Source organism: Polypterus senegalus, chromosome 7 (assembly GCF_016835505.1).
Source record: "Polypterus senegalus isolate Bchr_013 chromosome 7, ASM1683550v1, whole genome shotgun sequence".
In the NCBI taxonomy this organism is placed as follows: domain Eukaryota; kingdom Metazoa; phylum Chordata; class Cladistia; order Polypteriformes; family Polypteridae; genus Polypterus; species Polypterus senegalus.
In genome coordinates this window covers 46901718-46927071 of record NC_053160.1, presented here as the reverse complement: position 1 = coordinate 46927071, position 25354 = coordinate 46901718, and the positions used below count along the sequence as shown (strand labels likewise).

Below are 25354 nucleotides of genomic sequence, written 5' to 3'. Positions count from 1 at the left end.
ACGCACCGCTTGCTTTCTGGAAGTGGGCTTCTGAAAAACAGGAATTAAAAACACCCCGACACTTCGGGCGTTTTCCCTGCACCTACCTCCAGACTTGGCAGCAGTGTCCCCAGTCTAATTAGGGAGTCTGGCACGCTCGATGGCTGACCGCGTTCCTGCTTTTGCGCCACTCAAGCTCGTTCAGCCTTTATCAGTGCCCAGTCCTCCTCGCTCCCAGTCAGGTAAGTCCAGGACATCTCAGCTTTGGTTAGGCTCTGTACCCAGCTGGTATTGTCCTTCTTTTTTCCTGTCTTCTTCCCCATTATGATCCGAAATAACAGAAGGCTCACTAATGCAGTACCGCCTGTAGAGGGAGGCGTTTCTACCTCTGTGCTCTTGGACGGGACCTTCTTAGGGTTTTCTGCCCACACAAATTTTATAAAACAGGTCCTCTGCCAAATCGACGGCCAGAGAATCCTGCCAACTACGCCAGTGTGACAGTAGGGGGCGCTATCGCTCCCTTGAACCCTCAGGTATCACGCCAGACACCAGGTAAAAGTGCTAAAATTATTTGTTTTATTATAATAATGTGCACTAAGCACCCTCCACTCCACACTACTCATAAACCAAATACAATACTCCAATAATAACAATAACCAATCCTCCAACTCCCAGACGCATTTCCCTCCTACCACCCAGCTCAGCTCGCCATCTGGGAGCTCCCATAGTCCTTTTATACTCCCTGACCGGAGGTGTTCCTGCCCAACAGTCCACAATTCCTTATTCCTTCCGGGTCAGGGTAAATAGTCCTTATCTTCACCCCGGAAGCACGTTGTTTCTTCCTGTCACGGGATTATGACGTACTTCCGGGTTATAAGGCATATGTGAGTCCATGAGCCTCCCTACAGCGACTCCTTGTGGTCCCCAAGGTATCCAGCAGGGCTGGGTATAAAAACTACAGAGTCCATGATGCCCTGCTGGAACTCGGGACATGTCTATGCTGTCAGGAGAGCTCCTCCTGGCGGCCTGGGGGTGAGGGCCAGAATATGAAGCCGGCCATCCACCACACTTGTTTAAATGTGTTATATTAGGTAAATAAAGCATATGTAGAGTATAGCAAGTGTAGTGTTTTTCTAATAATGTAACACAATCTGCAATTATGGAAAAATATTATTTACTAAGGTTATGAATATTACATCCAAGTTACATCCAACTGCTCTGTGAAATTGTCCAGGATTGAAATGTATCAAATTTTATGCCCTTTTGAGCCACTGTTCACCAAAAGGTCTGTGCATGTCACTGGTTAGTGCTATTCATCTTTGCATATTAACTACCAATAATACATTCTTTTTTTTTTGCCTATGGCAGACCATCAAATGGCGGAAGTGACTGTCCTGGGTTAAACTATGAGTATCAGCTTTGCAATACCGATGAATGTCCAAAACACTTTGAAGATTTCAGGGCACAGCAGTGCCAGCAGAGAAATTCCTACTTTGAGTATCAGAATATGAAACATCACTGGCTCCCTTATGAACATCCAGATTGTAAGTGCAAGTGTGTATCTGCATTCACGTTGTACTATATTTTGGAAATGGTAAAATTGCCTGTGCCCACTTTTTGTAATATTGTAAAACCTATTTTTGCACAATGAGTCGTATACAAAAATAATATTTGTAACAGACTAAATTAAATATCTGCTATTTAACAGCAGTTTACAATATCATGTTATTAAAAATGGACCACAAATATGTTTATGGTGGCTAAATGTCTTTCCTACACAGCAGATTCAAGTGATATAAAAATAGCATCAATTGATGTGCTGTTAATAGTTGTGAAAGGTCCGTGACTACTTGTAGTTTTTTGTTTTTTTTTTAATAACAAAAGGAATACAAAAATGGTAAAAACTCCAACAACCACCCAACAGGGATTTAGTGCAATAAATACAATCCCCTCTTTCTGAACCTGAGCAACAATATCACACCACTCAATTACCCCCTAAATGCTAACACTGAATTGAAAACACATCCTCACCCCCATTTATTGGTCAAGAGTCCTTCCTTCAATTCGAAAGTGTGACCCTGTGTGTTATTGTACTACTTTCATTTCCATTTGCCAGAGGTATTTATTTACCAATGTTTTAGCGAAAGATGCATGCCTTTTGCATGTAGAGAGCATATGACTGAATGACTTGACATGTGGATTATGCAACACGAGTAGCAAAAGATTTTTTTATAGACGTTTTAAAAAATTGTTTGCTGTTGCCCAGCCTTGGTCACCATAGGCACCCATTTTATTAGAAACGTTATCTCCATACTCTGTAAAAACATGAGATATAATTTGTGCAGATTATTCCTTTACAAAGCCTAGTCTGTTTTTTGTGTTATGGCATATTTTTTAAATTATAATAGTCTTTATTTTTTCATAAAATCTGTAATATGGGTTCACTTACCAGTCAACTGTTAAATCAAAAGTCATCATTAAAAAAAAAGACAGTTTTTTGCTGTTAAACTCAGCCAAAATGTTTTCTAGTGGATTAATAATATTGTGCATTCAGTAAACTTACAGTATATCAAAAAGAATATATTAAATAGTATCTTTTTACTTGTTGTAGGATAAGCATCAACTGCAGGAATTTATGATGACTTTGATTTGTATATTATATATGCCCTTGGCAAAATATTTAAAAATAAAATTTGTGAAAGTAAATAGGTTGTGTGTCTGTTTACACTAGGCCTTTAAGTATCTATGTCTTTCATTAAGGACAGTCATGCATGAAATTGCTACAATGTCCAGAACTAACATTATTAAACTATAAAATTAAAGCTGCCATCAGATGAATCACTTCTAATTACAGATTGTAAAGTAAAGACAAGTTAAAAGAATGCCTTATCGGATTGCAATTAGCTAACCCATTAATCAGGATTCTGAAAATGACCCCTGGAATTATAAGCATTGTGAACTACTTGCAAAATATTAACATCAGCTGTACTACAGAGTGTAATAAAATATCAGTAGAGAAAACGAGGGATATTTTTTCATCTCTATAAGTGAGACATAAAAGTACTGTGTGCAATGACTGAGTTTAACATTATTTGATTAATCCCCATGTTTATCATCTCATTATGTAGCAAGCTCAAGGCATACCATATACATTAGTACTTATATTTGTATTACTTTTATTGTATGATTTAATCTACAAGAAACCTCACACAGTGCTGAAACTGAGTTTAAACTATAAACTACACTAAAACAACTATTTAAAGCAAATCCTATTAAATTTAATATAGACTTTTTGAAAGTGCTTCTAATTCACAGTGTAGATGTGGGACTAAAATATAACCAATTAGTGTAAAGAATCCCCCAGTACATTATATGATTATGTAGTAGTAATAAAATTCATTTTATATACTTCAGTTTCCGAGTGAGCGCCATTCCAACAAATGTGAAAATGCAGTACATTTACAAAATCCACCAGTTGTAGCCTACATAGTTTCAGTGGTTTGCTGAAAGTCACACAATAAATCAGTTGTTGGAATTAAAACCCATGACACTTTTCTTTAAAGTGTTGTATAATTCTTGGCAACACTTAAATAGCATTAAATTAAAATATTCACTCGTAAAGTATCATGTTAGGTTAGCAGCAGCTTACTTAGCACAGATTACATGGCCTCTTTGAAACACTAAGCCTTTTACAATTTAAATGATGCTCTTATGCTTATATGTTCTTTGCATTTCTTCAAGATAAACTATTTGTACCAAACTGAAGAGTTCCAAGTATTCATCTTTGTTGTTGTCCTTTCACTGTTGCTTTATTATTAACATTGAATCATCCTTCCTCATTCTGTTTATATTTCTGAATGTACCAAATCCTACCATCTCATTAAGTAAACATTGTTTACTTGCTTCTTTCACATAATAAGTATTGTGAACCCGGCCCGGACACAGACAGGCGGACATCTTGTTAAAACACCACCACACGTTTATTTACACTATATTTACAAATACTTGGTCACTAAGACCCCAGTTCAAAGGTCACTCAGACCCCAATCACATGCACAAACACCCTAAACACAGTCCTGGCCTCACAATGCCTTGTCTTCGGGCCGCCTCCACAGCTCCTCTGTGCTTCGTCCTTCCACCTCCCGACTCCAGCCTCGAATGAATGGAGACAGCCCCTTTTATATGGTACCCGGATGAGCACCAGGTGTTCCCGGCATTCCTCCTCTGGCCATGCCCCAGCGTGGCGGAAGTGCCGGCTGTCCTCCTGGCTGCTCTCCAGGTGCCGTCATAAATCTTCCCCCCAGCACTTCCTGGTGTGGCGGAAGTGCTGGGGGAACAGGTCCCCAAGGCATTGGGCGCCTCCTGGTGGAGACCACGGGCCCCTACAGGGTAGAGCTTCCATGCCCTGTACCCGTGGCCCCCAAAGCAACCCGGAAGGCAACCCCCACGTGATCCTTCATGTCGTCCCGGCCGGGTCATGGCCCCTGGCATCCCTGACAGTATTTTTTCTTTGGCTCATCATTTAACTTTTAACATTAACTAGTGTATTAAATGAAAAAGAGGGTGGTTTACATTACATAGCCTTCTCACTAGCACACTGCAGAATAATTTTTATTTATTGGGAAAAAAAAGCTAATTGTTTTGGATGATATGATGATTGATTGATGGCTGATTTTTCTTTTCTTTATCTCACAGCAAATAAAAGATGTCACCTCTATTGTCAATCAAAAGAAACTGGAGATGTGGCTTACATGAAGCAATTAGTCCATGACGGAACTCGTTGCTCATATAAAGATCCACATAGCATATGTGTACGGGGTGAATGTGTGGTAAGTGAAATATACATTTAATTATTTTTTGAAAAAGAATGGTATCTGTAGATTAAGTGAAGTTGGGATCTTTGTGTCTTTTTCTGAATGTGAAACAAAACAGTATTGTATGGCGACCTGTAGGCCTAGCCTGTCTTTCTTTCTTAATATGTTTTATTGACTGTGGAAAATGTAATAATGTGCATGTAAGTTTTAAACAAATTGTTGGGAAATGTAATGTTGAGAGTGAAAGTGTTCAAGAACAACTCACCTTGTACACTTATTGTATGCCTCAGTATAAAATGATATATGCAAAATTCACTATTGTAAAATGCATACAAAGGCTACCAAATGATGAAGTGTTCTTGAATACTGTTATGAAGAGTCTGTGTACACTCATGAAAATGTATCAGCCCTTAAGTCATGTTTAGTTGTAGTATGTGATATATAAGTAGCTGTTTGTCTACATGATCTGTTTACGTAATTAGTCACAGAGTGACTTCTTGTACACCTCAAAGGCACAACATCTATTTCCTGCATGGGTAATGCTGTTATCATATCACATCTCTTTGCTTGGAGGTGCTTAGTATCAAAGTAATTGTATTTCCATCAAAAAGGCATTTGCATGTTTTCTTCTTAATGTATTAAACTGCATTACAAAATCTAATATATTTATTTCTTTCTCTATGCAAGAGACATTTATATGTTGTATTGAATCTGAACAAAATTATTTGCTTGGAAATTTATTTTGATGCTTTACTATTTTGTTGTTGTTTTTTGCCTCTTAATTTACATCTCCACTCACACTCTTTTATTGGTCAAAGTCAGAGGTAATCCTGCTGCAGATAGAGATTAGGCTTAGAGGAGACAAGAAGCCATAACACACTGACTGACACAAACACCCCCACATACTGTAAAAAACTGGGCCATTTTATAGCCCTTAATTAGCCTAACCATTAGAAACACCCGATTGTTTCCTGAAGAGGCATTAGCCCTCTTGGAAATGTGTTCTTTTGAAATTGTAACTAAACAATATAGCAATATACCAGAAAAGGCGATATCCCTCCCATCGTGATTACGGCGGTACAAGAATCACATGAGAAAAAATATCTTTTTACCTTACATTTACTGACGGTTAACACGGTTACAGACGGGAGGCATATGGACAGACTTTATTCAGGTGGGAATCTGGATCAACACAGGCTGCCATTTTCTCGTCCCCACGCTGGGAGGTTTTTCGAAACTTTGCCAACTCAGCCTCAAAGGGTCTGTCTGTTGTCCAAGCCTTTTATAATGTCTTGCTTCACTTGCTGGTCTTCTCTGTCTCCAAACAAGAGCTGAACTCCTCCTCCACAAAATACAGAAATATCATAGTGCTTACATGCCAGTTCTCATTCTTCCAATAAGGAAAGAAGATTTTGTGCTGACAGAGGACAAAAATACACTATCCTGTGTTTAAGCTGACTATACAAGCCTCCAGTTGTCTTTGGCTATCTAATCCAATGCTTGGCTAGCAATTCTAACTGCTGAGCCCCTGTGTGCCAAATTTAACATGCACATGTGAATAATCCTTAATAACAGTATTGTCCAGATACTGTATAGTGACATAAAGAATGTAGTATAACACTGGTGACAAGACAAACTGTACTCGTGTATCTGGTCTGATGACTGCCTTTTGTTTCACATTGTTTTGGAAGAGTATATATGAAAACACTGAACGGTTAAATTAATTTCAATAAGGCCACCTTTGAGTAGATGCAACAAAGTCTTACAAAATTAAACTAGGAAGAAATTTTATATATGGACACAGCTGAGGACAGGTGTACTCAGTATAAAGTCATGCATCTTTTAAAGCAGGAAAGTTTATTTTAACATGTAGACAGAAAAAAATTTAAATACATCCCCAGTGGATGAAAAAGCATGTGAGAAATAAATTACAGAAGAAAAAATATCTACATTTAATATAAGTTGAACAACTGTAACCCTATCCGTTGAGCTTGTAAGTACAAGTGAATCACTGATAAAGGAAAATAGACATACCAAAATGAAGTTAGAGAATATGTATGTGAACATGCAGAAGAACAGCCTGAGAGGTTCTTTCAGTATTTCAGCAGGAAAACGGTCAAAGAGATGATGAAATGTATTAAGAATAGTAAGAGGGAAATGAAATATACAGAAAAGAAATTGAAAATGCTGTCAAATCATATTTTTCTGAAGTCTTAGACTGTGAAGAAATTGGAAAGCTCATGTTTGTTCCAGCTTTGTATTTAAAGAAAAGCAGCAGAATCATTTTTTAGCATTAGATGAAATGGTTCAAATTTTTAATTTCCTGGGTTAAATGAATTAAATAATTCCTAAACTTCCCCTTTTAATAAAACATGGCTTTGAGAGCAAAAAGTTGAACTAGTAAGGTGAAAGAGACATCTTGCAGCTTTTTTATGATAGGTACTCAAAAAGCTTTTTTGCCTCTTTCCAGCAGGCTTTCACAAGGAGTACTGATCAAGTGGGAAATTAACACAGATGTAATAAAACCACAAAAAAAAGAAAATCTTTAAGAGGTCTGTCTGTCCAAATTAAATTAAATAAAATAAAAATTAATTTCAGCTAGTGGTAAAATAAAGTATTTGAAGCTATTAGCAAAAAATAAAAAAAAATCTTTATTTCTTTCTCAATGTAAATATCAATTTTCCATTATCTGAATGTAAAATAAAGGAAGAAAGACTAGTTAATTAAACAATTTGCAAGGCTGACCCATTGATTTGTGAAAGTGGTTGAAACTGAATATGAGGGGCACAGCAATAGACAAATGCTTACAAAGAGAAAATGTGATGTAGTAATGTACCACCTGATGATTGTTGTATGCTTTGTATCAAAAACCACATGGGATAGCTCTGCAAACATGAAGTAAACGAAATGGGTACAGAAAATGGATCAATGGGTAGAGCTATAGATACAGTACATCAAATTATAATGACTGTGACAAGTAACACTTGAACAAAGAGACTAGCATTGGTTTATTTCCCAATTCTATAAAGCAATACCAGAAACCACAATTGTTTCTACATTTTACAATTGCAATTGATGACTGTTGAAACTAGAACTTTGTAATTTAGCTTTCACAACTGTGCTTTGCAAGATAAAGTCAAGAACAAAGTCTCTGTAAGCAAAATGTGCTTTGAAAACTGTTACTAGCAAGCTGCATATCATTGCCTTTACCTCTTTTGATGAGCATAATTGTAAACATTTTTTGTGATCCATACATACTTTTTATTATATATCCCTTTTTGAACATAATTACAACACATTTCAGACAAAATAAAAACATGTAAGGATCCAGTAAGGATCCTCCATTTATTTCTGTGTTCTTTTGTTTTCATGATGGAAAGTGCATAAATGCACTGTCAGCAGCCACTATGGCATGATCAGAAGCTTTTACTTTAAGAGTTATTATTGTGAGTGTAGCCTATTCCTTCTGCCTCTTGGGGCTTCAGACTCCATTATTTAGTCTAGAAATCATCTAGCAATGAGCAGAGCTGGCTAAAGCTGGTTAAAGATATCCATCTTAGAACTAGGAAAAATAGACATATAACACCTAAACCTTTTAGGCACCTCCTTTCTTATTATCCATGTATTTTGGTCACTTTGAACATAGTAGAATGGTTACTCTCATGACAATGATCACACAGTGGATTAGTGTTTGGGGCAAAACATAATGTGGTTTCTAGTATTGCTTATTATTTTTAAGGCTTCTTCTCTGTGATGAATAGACCATGGCCCTATGCAATTCTTTCCTTCCTTTTGTTCTGTGATTTAAATAGTCTACAGGTAGGTAAATATAGATTTAAAGTGTTTTACATGTTTAATTGAGATTTTCAAAGGCTGGCACATGTTTATGTTACTAGCTAGATAAAAATATAAAATATGGTCATTGGTTCAGTAACTTTGGATGGGTCAACACAAGTGAAAATCACACACGGTAACGTGGGAAAATTTGAGACTGAAATTGTAATTCTTTAATGATCATGTTTTCAGTCTCCTACCAGCTTTTCAGTGTTCCTTTTTAAGGAATATTTACAATAAGAAGAGACCACTATCTGTCGATCTCTGTTCAAGATCAACTACTTTAATCGGAAGAAAGTCTGTCTCTCTCTTGTCATTTTGTGCACCACTACACCAAATGTCTCATTGTTATCAGATTCTGGTTAACTTGATCATTAGTGTCCCCACAGTTTTCACCTAATTTAACATTAAACATTTGGATGATGAAACTTATTTTCTTACATTATGTAGCACAAAATGCAAAAGAAAAAGTTTTGATATATTTTACAGTTGATATCATGACAATAAAGATTTATCAGCTGTTCATTCTTTGTACTGTACAGTCAGACTGAATATGGTACAGAATTCACCCACAAACAGTACTTCATTAATAGTGCTATATGTAAAATATGAAAGCAATATGTTTGACCTTTTTCTAACCGTGCTGGATTAGGAATGTTCTGACCAAGTAGTTTTTTTTTTTAAAATTAGATCACTGTACTAAAGCTTGTGTATTACTTTTTTCGATGCAGACGACAAATTGCTTTTCTCAAATTAAAATGTTCTTAATTTATTGATGATTACATTGCTTCAAATATTAGTACTGACACAATCATTGATAATTATCAAATGTGAATGTTGGTGTTTTGAATAGCTTGGAAAGATTTTAGCCTTATTTTTTGTAAAGCAATCTGACATTTATTGCTTGTGTACCAAATTCATCCTTTTTAATGCAGTATGTGATATTATTCTACCTTTGTTCCACAGAAAGTAGGCTGTGACAAAGAAATTGGGTCCAGTAAAGTTGAAGATAAATGTGGGGTCTGTGGAGGCGATAACTCCCATTGTAGAACAGTGAAAGGGACCTTCACGAGAACACCTAAGAAACCTGGTAGGGTTGTTTTTTTCTGAATTTAAAGCAAAATGTTTTGGCTTATGAAAATTCTAATATTATCAAGTCTGTTTTATGGGATGACTGTATACTTAAGTGTATAGATCCCTTTTTGTATTTGGTGAATTCCATAAACATTTCTACTAGACTATTTCTTCAAATGTGAATGTATTTTTAAGGCATATCCTTAAATGCTTCTAGTATTGTATTTGGAACACAGACCATTATTAACAGTATATTCATTTTCTAAGATTCCAGTCATTAAAAATGCATTACTAGTTTTTGTATTAAAAGTATTGAATGATAAAGTACATCAATTATAATGATTGTAATTCTTTTGAGAGTTATGGCTGTTCAATATAACAAATAATCAATTACTCTCTTAATCATTTTTTCCACCATAATATAAAGACAAGTGTCTGTGTGTGTGTGTGTGTATGTGTGTGTTTATTTGTATGTCCATCCAGTTAGCAGGGTGTTGTGTTCTGTATTTTTGCCACTAGATAAAGACAGAGAACAGAATATGAGATGTACTAAAGAGTGAGAGAAGGAGGGCAAGAAAAAGTGGTTCTAGAAGCGTTTAAATTAAAAACTGTTTGCTTACTATTATATGATTAAATCCTTAACGCTAATGATTGATAACTTCATGATTGGCAATGAAATATTGAAAATAATGGTAAATCGAAGTACACAACTAGAAACCAATGCCTCAGCATGACTAGGCTAGAGTTGTCAAACTAGGTCAATGTGGTAGCAACCAGCACCGCATTTTCCTAGCAAAAATGCTTAGACTATAAGAGTTGTCAGTTTAGTTTGAGAGGAAGCAACAAAAACAGGCAGACCTATCAAAAGTGGAAAAGGCTACCACAAGTGAAAAGTATCAAGTCTATATTATTATACCAGATGAAATGGACAAACCATGTATCAATAAAAGTTGAGGTGTACATTAATTACTTAGCTTTCAGCGAGGCTTCGATGTGTAGCACAGCTAGACTTTTAATATTCACCTATGTACAAATGTATCAGCCATTTTGAAATTAAAGTAATGAAATATTTTTAAAATGTTCACAAAGAATAAAAATTGTTTTAGAGCATTCCATGATGTATTTGCTTCTTAAACACTATACAATAAATATAAAGATGAGTTTTTCTTAAATGTTGGGAGATACACAAAGCAATTAGATACAATGAGAAATTCACTTATACAGAGGAATTAGCCTGTGAATCTGTACTTGACTTACAGTTATGGGGTTTATTCAGTGTAACAAATTTAAATATAGTTTCTCTGGTAGACAACTCAATCCTTCTTAGAAGAAATAATAAACACCAACGTCCAATGAGCTGTCTGTTTAAATACCCGTGGAACCAGAAGGGGTGGGGCTTGTGACATGAACGCAGAAGTGATGTCAGACATCTTCAAGCAGACTCTCCTCCATTGTAGAGACTGAAGCAGATGTGTGGTTAGTGTCTATATAACACCTAAAGACTTTCCCCATGTTTACCTTCAGCATAGCCTGTGAAACACTCTTAGTGTTCACGTGATTGAACATATAAACACAAAAATATCTTCCTTATGGTTGGATTAAGGATATCTTATATAATCATGTCAGCAATCCAAAAAACACTTTCTCTACAGCACTTCACCCAAAACTACACCTGTGCTTTCCCTCCATATGGCCTCTTACAATTTGATAACCTTAATTTCTGATTTTTTGTAATCAAGAGTCATAATTTCATAGACAATGTTTATACTGAAAATATTTGTAAAAGCATTTTCTGTAAAGCATGTTGAGAATATTAAATGCAGGATTGAACATCCATCCATCCATTTTCTAACCCGCTGAATCCGAATACAGGGTCACGGGGGTCTGCTGGAGCCAATCCCAGCCAACACAGGGCACAAGGCAGGAACCAATCCTGGGCAGGGTGCCAACCCACCGCAGGACACACACAAACACACCCACCACACACTAGGGCCAATTTAGAATCGCCAATCCACCTAACCTGCATGTCTTTGGATTGTGGGAGGAAACCGGAGTGCCCGGAGGAAACTCACACAGACACCGGGAGAACATGCAAACTCCACGCAGGGAGGACCTGGGAAGTGAACCCGGGTCTCCTAACTGCGAGGCAGCAGCGCTGCCACCGCGCCGCCCAGGACTGAACATATTTTTGTATTTTATTTCCTAATTTAGTCTGCTTTTCAGGTTATTTATTTAGCATAAAATCATGTAACAAAATATTGAAATGGAATTAATGAGTAATTGATTATTTAATATTCAGTTTTATCATAAAGTGATAAAATGTTTATACAAACATTTTATAGCATAATGTTCTTCCTCTGCTTGTCAGAATTTATATGCTGCTTTAAATAATTACTTTTGTCTATTAAAAGAAATTCTACATAACTCTCCCTTAAAATCTGCATTCTTCACCATTGTTTTTAATTGAAATATAAAATGCATAACACTTTCTTAACAGGAAAACAAATAAGCAAGAGATGGCATAAAGAAACCCAGTTTCTGGAAAATAAAACCTGCAAGTATCCAGTGCTAACTGACCTTCCCTTTTTTAATAATGTTATTTGCTTTCATTGACCTTTTCTAATGAGTCCCATTCACAAATTAGATGTAGATTTCCAAATGATAAAAGACCGGATTTAGATCTTTACATTGAATTCAATTACAGAAAGCATTCATACATTGACCTTTGCAGATGGTAATTTTTGTGATGTGGCAAATACAAATACAATTTAAGATGGAAAATATCTCAGCAAACATATGAGACTAGTTTTTAAAGATAGCAAAATATTTAGGTGTAAGATTAACTAAATATATATGTTTCAATGGATAGAACAATAATAACAAAAATATGCAATTAATATAGTTTGAGATACACTTAATGTTGAGAATACTCATACAGAAATGTTTTAAACTCTTCAATACTTTGTAGATATAAAAATATGCATTAATTACTTTTTTGAAAATTATGAGACTTGGGTTATATTTTATTTTAAAAAAAAAACTCTTTTAATGGTATTTTAAAAGCCAAATTACTGTTTTTTCAATTTAGTGTATTCAATAAGGACAGACATCTTCCTCTTTCCCACATAGTCAGTTGACCGAGGACAGAAGCCTTCCACTAAATAAAATTTTAACATGTTAATTTATTTGAATTTATTTTTTTTTTTTTACCAAAGAGTGCATTCAGTGAGGTACTGTGCTACAGTTTTTGATTTAATCAATAGCTAGAATCACTAAATATTGGTGCTCTATAGAGGAACGTAAATCATTTTCAACTCTTTTACTGTACCATACGTGCACTAAACCACCTTATTTTTAAAAACAATAATGGGCACTGTCATCTTTTTCCATAAGTACAGTTGCACCCTTTGTTTCTGCACCTGTCAATTTGCCTTAGTTTGAGTATCAGAATTTTACTGCAGTATCTTTCAAATACCAAAAAGTATGATTTTTATTATTTATACTGTATCATTATATATACCCTGCTAGTTTAAAAAAATCAACATATTTAATTTTTCATAAGTTTGAGAAAGTTGCATGTATACATGTAACTCCATGGTTTTTGGAAAACAGAGTTTTCACCGCATAATGAAGCTGCTTGGTTTTATGTCCTTGCAGCTGAATGGCTTTACTAAGTCTGGCCAGTGGTGTCCGGTCTGTACTTTATAAAGAGTGCTGCCTGTATACCAAGAGCTATCCACCATATCAGCCATGGCACCGATAATCTCCTCATGTAGAAAATATAAAGTCTTATCACATGAGATTTAAGGCAGGGACTATAGGACTTAAACAGCCATTGACAAACACACTGCATCTTTATAAAGCAATATACTGAGACCAACGCAATGATACATGCTAGAGAGAACGGCACGGCCATTTAAGTCATTTAGTACCGTTTAACACTTTGCACACCAGTATCTTGATGACTTTCAACCCCGAAAAATATTTGCTTGCAGTTATATTTTGATTCTTCATTGTAAATTTAATATTTGGCACATAAGCAATCAAATGTTTTTAGTAATGACCCATTTTAAAAATGTAATGAAGTTGAATTATTATTAAATAAATACACTTTGTAAAGAGTAAAAAGCATTTGCATTTAAAAATACTTTAAAAAGTACAATTCCTAATACAGTCTAATTAAGTACAGTAGCAAAAGTAAATGTAATTCATTAGTTTCCACCATTGCAATATGGAAATCTGCATTATTTTGTGAATGGGACATATCTCTTTTCTATAATAGTTTTCTGTTATCTGCTCTGCTTACTTAATCAGATTACCTAATGAAAGAAATACATGAAAGTAGTGTGAATATTACATATTATATAATATTTTATAGTTTTATAGTCTGTAGAGGTCAATGGGGGCAAATTCATTATCTTTGACTAATTAAAAACATTTTATTTAAGGGAAGACGAGAGGAGCATTTTCATTACCCAAAAGAGCGCGAAATGTTTATCTCTCTGAAACAAAGGAATCCAAAAATACCCTTGGTAAGTTAAAACGATTTGCAGAAGAAGGGACATCCTGTGTGTAATGAAGGCCATTTTGTTGTATATAAATTGCATTTCTAACTGTAGTTACCGAGCTGAAGTTTCAAAATGTATTTCTTAGAACTTCATCATGCTCCATTTCAGACAACATTGCAGTTTGAGCATATTGTTTGTTATACAGTACACTTATTTGGTATTAGTTCTTAATGAGGTTAAATAAAAGAGAAGTTTGCAATAATGAACTACATAGTCGGATTTATAATTATTTGCAGAAATTCTTAATTGTTGTAGAATAACAACGTAACCTAACATGTTCACAAATCAGCTTAACCCATTTAAGGGTCACAGGGCTGGAATCATCCCAGGGCAGGGAGCCATTAACAAGGTAATAGTCAGGTGGAGAAGATAAATTGGAGAAAATGTGTGAAGGTGATTATAGTCACTTTCAACAGTTAAGAAACAATAAATCTCTAAAACTGTGTTTTCTTAAAAACAAGAAAAATGTATGGTTTTATGATATGATGAAATAGGCTTAATAACCAGAATTAAAAGACAAAAAACAGCAAAAAAAAAAAAATCATTTTGAAACTTTGGTCTGGCTTACATTGTTAGGTTTTGTTTTGCAGGCATGTTTAACTAGCATTTAGGATAATACACTCAGTTAAAAGCCAGTTAATGATTAGTCCAAAATGCCTTCAATGAAAAGGATGCCCACTTCTGCAATGTTTATTTGTGTTCAATGCTCTACTAACCACTACTATTATGTTTTTTAAATCCTTGCTTCATGACTGATCAAAATGTGCAAAGGTTACCTTAAGATGTTTGACATTCCACCCGGTGGTAGACATGTGTTCATTCAAGAGGATGAAACCTCCCCTCACATACTTGGTAAGTTGTGCCTAAAAACTGAAAGTGAATGATTTTTGAATTGTTCTGAAAGGCAAAAATTTCACCAAGCAAAATAAGACTGCAGCCGATAATTCCAGCTTCAGAGACACAGCCTTTTAGTATTATTGTCTATAGAAAAAAAGAAGCATGTAACCCAAAAAGGAGGGAATGTGCTGCTTAGCTAATGCAAACCCTAGTTTTTTTCTACTGTGCTTTAGCATTTAACCGTGGCGTGTCAAACTCTGGACCTCGAGGGACTTTAGTGCCTGCTGGCTACAATCAGCCAGTTTTTTTTTTTAAACTGAATTCCTTGTTTTGGTAAAATCTGTAAGGGCATGGTTTGCTGTCTCATGGAAATTTGGACAGGAGCCTGCTTCACAATATTCTGTTTACATGACTTCATTGCGGCTCATTTGTGTGCTTGCTAAGCAAGCACTTTATGCCTAAATTATTTCTAAAAGGATAATTTGTTTTGAATAACAAGTGCAGGTGCAAGTCAATTTGTCCTGCAGAGGATCAAAAAATTAATTATGAGGCACACCTTTGCTTGTTCATCACAAAGTATATGGCTTTTAAAAACCATGTATTAAGCTCTGTATGTTCATATTAAGCAGGCAGGTTAAATGTCAAATGTAATCTTTGTTAAAAATGATTACATAATATAATGTGTATGATTAATTATTACACTGCGGGATAATTTTGCATCCATGCCGTATGTATAGATGCAGCAAATCAAGTAGTCTAATTAAGGAAAGGGTTTGCCTGAGATTTTCAGAGTGGATATAATTAAAAAATGCAGTCACCATGGCTCTTTGAGGGCAGAGTTTGAAACCCTTATTTTTAAAAGATGCAAATGTTAGGAGTTAGCATTTCAAGCAGAAGAAATTAAATGTTTGTGCATCCACAAAGAACACAGTTCAAGGTAAAACTCACATTTGTTATCATATGACATCAAGGTTTATTATTACAATGAAGGCTACATCTTTTTCTTTTGAAATTCTTGGTTTAATTGGTTTTTTAAATTAAAAACAGTTTGAGAGGTACCGTGCCTTATAACCTCAGTCAAGTACATGGTATTTTCTCTGTTATTTGGTGACTCCTACAGTACACAGCACAGACTCCTGCTCCAGCCTAACCTGTGCATTAGACACACTATTGCACAGGGCTCTTGGATTTTTTTTTTTTTTTGCTTCAGTCCTGTCTGGTCTACCAATTACTGAGATAAATACAAAAATATCTAGGAGAGGTGTTCTTTTTATTTATTTATTTATCTCCTACCTATCCTATGTAGCAATACGTTATAAACAAAATGCTGTTTTAGGTGTAAATGCAGAATATTATGTGAGATCATCTGACCACTGATGCTGCATTTTTCCACAACATTAGTTTTTTTGTTTTTTTTTTAACAAAAGATTTTCTTATTTTTGATTAATTTTGATTGACCCAACAAAATCTGATTTAACACCGCACTTTTTAAATTCTTTTGTTTGTTGGCTCCAGCTATCCATTATCTCTGTGTGGGTTTTTAGTGGCATTTTTACTTTTATGTTTCTTTTGCCTATTGATGATTTTTGTTCAGTATCTGTGCTGGAGTGAATGATTGCACTACTGAAAGCTTAGGATCTCATCTGACCTTCAGTAGTACATAAAAATAACCACAATCCAAGACAATGCTGCACTTGCACCAGATCAAAGCATTGAACACAGTTGACATGGAGCAGCTTAGAAGTGCTTGGTCTTAGGGTTAAGTGGACAGACCCTCCAATATGAGAAAAAGAATTTGAATTTATTTTAACAGTATTTGTTTTTTTTGTTCTTTTTAAAAATGTATGCCATAGAGTCATAAATAGTTTAATTGTATCTCCTATCAAGCTATTCTATCAAAGTGTTAATCCACATCTCAAAACATTTAAAAACAGTAACATTTTAAAGATTTCATGACAAAATATTACACTTTCTATAAAATTAATTTAAAATAAGGTAGGGAATTGGCATTTTTTAGCAGACACCTTTATCCAAAGCAGCCTACATTATTAAACCATAATGCATACAATCTGAATGTTTAGAAACACTATTAACAAGTAGTAGAGAGAAAGTAAAGTTAAGCACAAGAAGTATAGTATTATATTTAGTCTGAAGGAAGGATGAAAATTTACAAGTAAAATATGTAGAAATTGCTTGGTAATTGATTTATTCAGTAGAGCTGCAGATATTGAGGTGAAGATCACAGAGCTAGGTGCCTGAATATCCATACATTGGGTGTACTTCAGATAGTCATGGGAGGCTTATTCTAGTTTTTCAGAATTGAGAAGTATCATCAAGTTTTAGCATATTTGACAAGACGAGGGACAGTCAACAGACAAGCAAAGTAGAGTAATGGCATAGAGAAACCAGAGACTGTAAAAATTTAAAATCAAAACCATGGAAAGGCCAGAAGGTTATGTTTTTTTTATTGTTTCCTTACTGTAAGCAATGCAAAGGATGATCATCTTCTTGTTAAATCAATGGGGAGAGCAAAACAGAGTGAGTAATGTGGAGAAAATGACAAACATCCATCATGCAGTTTTATTCTGGAAGATATAGAAAGGCAAGGGGGTTATAGTATTTGAGCCAAAAGAGAACATGAGCCTGCACAGAGCAATTAACTTAGAGTCAAAATGTGTAAGTGTAAGGAAAAGATAAGACAGGGTTATTAAAGAAAAATGTTAATTAAACAAGAGGCGATCACATAAAGTCACATCAAGATTCCTGGCTGTATTCGTGACATGTAGGCAATAGGCCTGCAAATGTAGCAGATCTTTTTTTCTTGTTTTATTAATTCTACTATTTAAATGAACAATATGGAATTACAGTGCAGCCACAAAGCTCAAGGGACATGGATTCATTTCCACACATAGTTATTGTCTGTTTGCTTGTGAGTTTTTCCTTGGCCAGCGCATTCTCCTTTGTCAAGTTAAGTGTCCAGAGTAACCCAGTATAAATTAGTTAACTACATGGTATAGTATCATTCATCAAGAGTTGGCTTGTTCATCTAATGTTGTCAAGATAGACTCCATCTCCCTGCAATTCTGAATGGAAAAATCAGGATTAAAATGGATTTTTGAATGCATATTATTTAAGAATGTACCAACATATTTTTATTATTTCATATTTTCATTTTTAAGAGATGTTTTGAATTCAGTGACCTGGAACACAAAACTCATTAAAAGAATGCTTAACGTTTCCATTTTCTTGCATGTCACTGGAGCTTTTAAACAGCCTGCAGAACGTAAAAACAATGTGGGCTGAGAGAGTGTATGTTCACTGTTGTGACTTGTCTGTAGTGTCAGGGATTGTGTACTACTTTTTAAAATTAGTAAAAATAATGAAAATAAATTGAGGGAGATGTACTGTAACTACATTCCGAATGATGCTAGTGAGTGGCATTCTAGTGTTCTGGTCCTACTTCTACTTCCAACCTAAATGTTCACCAAAAAACAAGTGCAAATTATGGGAATTCAATTAATGAATAAAATGGATAGGCGTGTTTAAATGGTATAATGTAAAACACAATGTCATTTTTTTTACTGTGAAAATCTAAAATTTTTGCAAAAACAAAATTTATAGCTTTAATTTGAAATGAAGATTTGAAAATTACAAGAGATTAACATTTCCCATTTCTTTTAGTTTGAAGGATTTTTTTTTTCTTCACATATCATATTCTGACGCCTTTTCTACCCTTCTGAGTCTACTTTTTCCATTATAGATACATTAAGTGGTAGTAGGAAGAAACAAAAAAGGTTTACATGCTAGATGTCACACAGTCTCATACTCATACACGGTCAATTCTTAGTAACCTTATACAGTATGCACATCTTTGGAATGAAGGAAAAAGTGAAAAAACACACACCCACAAAAATAATTTGTAAATGCTACGCAAAGTGTGTCAATTTCAGATCTCTTAAAGCTCAAGCCAATAATGTTAGCATAGATCTGTTCTTCCCTTTTGACGTTTCTTTACCTTTTGTTAATTTAGGGTTTTTCAGTATTTTTGTTTATTTCTATACTTTTTTATTTATAATTATGTTATTCTCTGTCTAGGATTTAAGGCATACATTTCAGGAGTTTGTATTTGCTAATTGTACCCTTAGTTTATTATAAAGTAACTTTAATTTCACACCAACTTGAATTGTTTTTTAGCAGAACTGAAGTATGGATAAGAGATTACTTGGCTGCACACATATTGTTATGTCATTGTGCCACCTGTTGAAATATTACAGTTGTTACAGTCAGTTGCCACATTTCTCTGTTTTTTGATAATCTTGTCCAAACAATATTGTTGAATAAGAAATAATAGGTGGCTTACAAACTATAGTTTGTGTTAAATACATGTACTGATGCATCTGGCTACATTTACTGTATATATGGTGAGGTATTAGTCACATTGGATAAAAGCTCCTGCTAAGCATATAAATATAAATATAATGTTAACCTCATTTAACAGGTGCCCTGAAGTAGAAACAATAATACAACCTTGTTGTTCGAGTCTGTTCAAACAATTTACAACCATATTATAACACTCTTTTCACTCATTATACCACTTGAATAAAATAACTAATTTATAATCTGCCATTTCTTTCAGAATATCTAAAAACATTAGAAATTATTAAAATGATTTGTATTAATTAAAATATTATTAATGCAAGCAATTAAATTTTTATTTAATTTTTTAAATTTATATCAAATTTTAGTGAAAAGTCAAGCAAAATGACACCTTTCATTGGCTAACTAAAAAGATTACAATATACAAGCTTTCGAGGCAACTCAGGCCCCTTCTTCAGGCAAGATGTAAGGGAACTCCAGTTTCTGTATTACATCTTGCCTGAAGGAGAGGCCTGAGTTGCCTTGAAAACTGCATATTGTAATCTTTTTAGTTAGCCAATGAAAGGTGTAATTTTGCTTGACTTTTCACTACATTCATAATGGCTAACATGGTACAACACCCTAGTACTATATCAACTTTTAAAAAATGTTACAAGGAAAGGCATAGTGGCTTTCAGGAAATAGCAATGCAGTAGAGTGTTGTACCGTGTTAGCCATAGATTGATACAAGAGACAGTAAGGTGAAATGACACCTTTTATTGGCTAACTACATAGATTACAAATGCAAGCTTTGAGGCAGCTAAGGCCCCTTCTTCAGGCAAGGTGTAACAAGGAAATAGCAAAAGAACTAAAAAACTGTAGATGTATGAAAAATAACCTCCATTACTCAGCTGAGAATCAGACTATATAATTAACAATTATCCATTCTACCTGTAGGTGTTTAAAGTATGCCCACAAGCTGCTGGCACCAATTAATTATTTTTGTGAAAAAAAGCAGTCTAAAATGGCGTATTTTTAAACCCTTAATAAAATAATTACTTTTTCAAATATTTACTTAAACATAATAACAGCATAATTTCGTAATAGTTTCTTGTTCAAGACAACTGAAAAATTCAGGTCAAGTCAGAATAACTTTCCATTTTTCACACATTTGCTTATGTTAAGCGTGCATTAAATTATACTTAACAATGTGGAATGACTAAGTTGGCAAGTAAGCAAACAGTAACTTAATATCACTGCCACACTCTAATTAAAGTAAAAAAAAATCGAGCAACATCTCATAAGGCACTTTTTGCATTTTTCCACACAACTACAGCAAAGACGCCATGGAAAATGTGGATTTGAATTAAATGAGCACATCTTCATATTCTTCTTCAGTCTCCTACATCTGTGTGCTTCCATGGATGTGTCCGATTTTAACCTGGTAAACTTAAGCCCCTGTAATGTATATCTCTGCCATAGCCAAAATTCTCCTCTTTATTAATTTCCTCAATTTTCAACAAAGATTTTGAATTTTCCTAAGTTATATGTTTATGAAGGCTTTCATTCATCCAGGTCTAGATGTTATCAATTTGTAGTAACTCATAAGCAACTATACTTGCTATGTAATCTCTGAGATGTTTCGCCTATCATATAACACTTTCTTCACTTCATCTAAGTGACAGAGAATTTACACCTTAAATATACTTAATACTTTTATACCTTCATAATTGTCTTAATAGTTTCTTGAAAATTTATGTAAGCTGAATCCTCTTTCTTACAATAAAGTGTGTCACAGACTGAGATTTTGATGTAGCATTTTAGGAAACTTTATTTATGAGGCACACTTACTTTTTTCAGACAGCACTTCCCAAAATAAAAAATATAGTAAACAAATAAAATGATAAAAATTAAAAATCTTAACATTTTCAAAGCTACTTTATGCAGTTTATGGCCATGAAGGAATAGTGCCTATCATGGCAGCAGTGGGCACAAGGTATGAAAGAACTTTTGTATAAAATTCCATCCCATTGCAGGGCTTACTTCTGTACATCATCCACATTGGGTCCAGCACAGGTCCAATTTACCTAAAATGCATGGAGGACATGCAAACCCCACACAAACAAGAACTGGGTGATGAATGATGTCTCTATTTTTGCTGATCCACATTTGTTAACTACACAGCTCACAAAAATTAAAGGAACACTTTAAAGAAACAAATTAGATACATCAGATCTCAATATGAAGTTGGATATCTATACAAATAACAACTGGGCAATGTCTTAGGAACAAAAGGATGCCAAGTCTTTTAATGGAAATAAAAGTTTTCTGCCTACAGAGGGCTCAATTGTGTAGACACCCTAAAATCAGAGTGAAATGAAGATGTGGCAGGCTAGTCCATTTTTTCAAAAACTTAATTTCTGCTACTCAAAATGCTTTTCAGTATCTTGTGTGGCCCCCACGAGCTTGTATGCATGCTTGACAACGTTGGGGCATGCTCCTAATGAGATGACGGATGGTGTCTTGTGGCATTTCCTCCCAGATCTGTATGAGGACATCCCTGAGCTGTTGTACAGTCTGAGGAGCAACCTGGCGGCGCCTAATGGACCGAAACATAATGTCCCACAGATGTTCTATTGGGTTTAAGTCAGGGGATCGTGAAGGCCATTCAATTGTTTCAATTCCTTCATCCTCCAGGTACTGCCTGCATACTCTTGCCACATGAGGCCGGGCATTGTCGTGCATTAGGAGGAAACCAGGACCTACTGCACCAGCGTAGGGTCTGACAATGGGTTCAAGGATTTCATCTCGATACCTTATGGCAGTCAGAGCACCATTTCCTACGCAGTAGATGTCTGTGCGTCCCTCCATGGATATGCCTCCCCAGACCATCACTGACCCACCACCAAACCTGTCATGTTGAACGACGTTGCAGGCAGCATATCGTTCTCCTTGTCTTCTCCAGACTCTTTCACGTCTATCACAGCTGCTCAGGGTGAACCTGCCCGTCTGTAAAAGTACAGGCGCCAGTGGCGGACTTGCCAATTCTGGTGTTCTTGAGCAAATGCCAGTTGAGCTCCACGGTGCTGGGCAGTGAGCACAGGGCCCACTACAGGACGTTGGGCCCTCAGGCCATCTTCATGAAGTCTGTTCCTGATTGTTTGGGTAGAGACATTCACACCAGTGGCCCTCTGGAGGTCATTCTGTAGGGCACGAGCAGTGCTCAGCCTGTTCCGCCTTGCACAAAGGAGCAGGTATCGGTCCTGCTGATGGGTTGAGGACCTTCTACGGCCCTGTCCAGCTCTCCGAGAATAACAGCCAGTCTCCTGAAATCTCCTCCATGTTCTGGAGATTGTGCTGGGAGACACATTAAACCTTCTTGCTGCAGCACGTGTGGATGTGCCATCCTGGAGAAGTTGGACAACCTGTGCAACTTCTGTAGGGTTAAGGAATCGCCTCATACTGCCAGTAGAGATGATTACTCAAGCCAAAACTAGCACGAGTGGAAAACCAGCCAAAAAAGATCAAGAGGGAGAAACTTGAAATGACCTCCACATGTAAAACCAGTCCTGTTTTGAGGGTTTTCTAATTGTTGCCACTTTAGTGCACCTGTCGTTAAGTCCATGAACACCAATACAGCTGAAAGTGATTAACAATGACCTCAGCTGCTTAACCAACCAGACAATTATCAGACAGGTTTAATTGATTTCATGCCAGGCCCAATAAAAAAAGTGTTCCTTTAATTTTTTTGAGCAGTATATATAGATTCATAATCTTTCCAGATTTTTTTTAATTTGACGGATAATTATTTGCCAGGTCTTTTGTGCAAGTTGCTATATCTACAATGTTGTATATCAAGTTAGTCATTTTGAGGCCTTGACATAGATGTTCATTGGGCTTAAGGTCAGTAGTCTGTACATTCTTGGTATGAGCAATGTTTGTCTTAAGACAGTTAATTCAGTTTGTTTGTGAAAGATTGCTTAGGGTTAAGAACTACAACACAATATATGCCTTAGTTATAGGTATATTATAGATAAATTCACTTATTTTTAACCTGTTTAACTAAGATGTTTTTATAGCATAGTGATTGAATTCAAGTGCACGTCCCAGCTGACTGACCTACTGTGTAAAGTTTAAATGTTCTCACAATGTTTACGTTTAAATTTCCAATCTTGATTTTTGTTCCTTCCTTCTAAACTGTAAAGAAATGCCATAAACTTCACTGGTGACCCTGAACTAGGTCTCTGTTAGTGTTTGCCGTGATGTGGCCTGCAATGAATATGTGGATTCTGAACTTGCATTCCTCTCTGAACTATTTCCCTTCTTTATGACTTAGTTTTTTTTTCTATATCAAAATTTTCATACAAGTAAATTAGCTCAAAGTATTTTACACAGTATGAAAGAAGAGTTACAAAAGAAAAAACAGCAATATATACGACAGAATAATTAATACTGGTTAAATCCCATCATAGCGAATACTGAAGTAACGAAATTTTCAGGATAACAAATATTTTTTGTGGGCCTGGACAAACATTCATACAACATCATATTTAACAGATTTATTTTTTAACAAAATTTAAATTTCAGTTTATCAGCGTTTGTTCAACCAAAAATGGCCATTGAAGATAGTAAGGCAATGTAAAAAATACTTTTTGCCATGCTTATACTTTTTGCCGAGTCTTGGGAACTTTGAAACAGGCTGTCTCTTTCTTGTTAGAACAATGACAGTGACGCTTTGTTGAGAAATTTCCAGTCTTGGGCTGTCTCAGCAAGCCTTGGTCAGAGTGTTGGAGCAACATCATACTAATAGCAGAATTCTGAGTCAGTGATCCACCAAACATCTGCGTGGGTAGTTGTGTAGTGAGTGGATACTGTACTGTTCTGTATTCATACCTGTTTTTCTATAAAAAAAAAGTTACATCCAATGTCTCATTTTCAAATAAAATTAAATACAGGTACTTTATTTCTGTACCTGTATAGTCTCAAGACTTTGTTCAGAATAGGAGCTGTTACTTCAGCACTTAAGATAGGAGCCATGACACAGGTAGTCGTCCTTCTTTAGCTCCCTTCTTCAGATTTGAAAAACAGCAGTGGCTCAGAATCACGGCAGTGGTAGACCAAGAAAGAGTGAGGTGTTAAATGTTCTAAACATTGTGTGACAAGCACATTATGTGGTAAGTCTGGTCTTGCAGAGGACAACCAATTACTTTGCACTTGGTTATCTGTTGACCAAACACAGCACAACAGCTACAGAGCTGTTCACATATTTTCCCCAAACAAACTAAATATTTTTATGGTCCCATGAATTTAACTATAATGGGATTCCACCTGTATAGAAAATATAATTTATACAGAATCAACATACACTTACACAACACAGATATACAAGTGGTAGAATCTTAATTTGAAGATAAGTTCTTTAAATCCATTGAGATAAGTCCGATCCTATGGACAGATAAACAAAAAAAAAAACTCGGGGTAAGATGCTGGAGAAAAAAAAAACAAAAACACGACAATCTGCAGGGGTTCCAGGCAAAAAGACTGCCCAGCCCCCACTGGACATTCTACCTAACATAAAGTTGCTAAAGTCAGTCAGTCTTATTATTTTGCAATATTCATATTAGTCAATTTGATGCAGTAGGTGTTGTAGAAAGTTAGAGTATCTACTTTTATTCCATCATCACAAGTGGCTGCATACTACTGTGGTCAGGTGGGAAAAGTATGGAGTAATGATTATAGCACATCCATGAAGTACAGTGGAACCTCGGTTTGCGAGCATAATTCGTTCCTGAAACGTGCTTGCAGTCCAATGCACTCGTATATCAAAATTAATTTCCCCATAAGAAATAATAGAAACTCAGATGATTCGTTCCACAACCCGAAACTATTCAT

At 35.4% G+C, this 25354-nt stretch overlaps 1 protein-coding gene across 2 annotated transcripts in view; it reads left to right on the top strand.

The window, feature by feature from the left end:
* The window catches only part of adamts3 (ADAM metallopeptidase with thrombospondin type 1 motif, 3), a 304447-nt gene that overhangs the window by 229582 nt on the left and 49511 nt on the right, over positions 1-25354 (top strand). The window contains exons 13-17 of one of the 2 annotated variants that reach the window (XM_039758576.1): positions 1348-1523; positions 4675-4808; positions 9594-9717; positions 12199-12255; positions 14150-14233. In XM_039758576.1, coding sequence (XP_039614510.1) covers positions 1348-1523; positions 4675-4808; positions 9594-9717; positions 12199-12255; positions 14150-14233 — 575 coding nt within the window. Of the gene's footprint in view, positions 1-1347; positions 1524-4674; positions 4809-9593; positions 9718-12198; positions 12256-14149; positions 14234-15040; positions 15122-25354 lie in introns of both variants that reach the window. The other variant, XM_039758577.1, reaches the window with a different exon arrangement.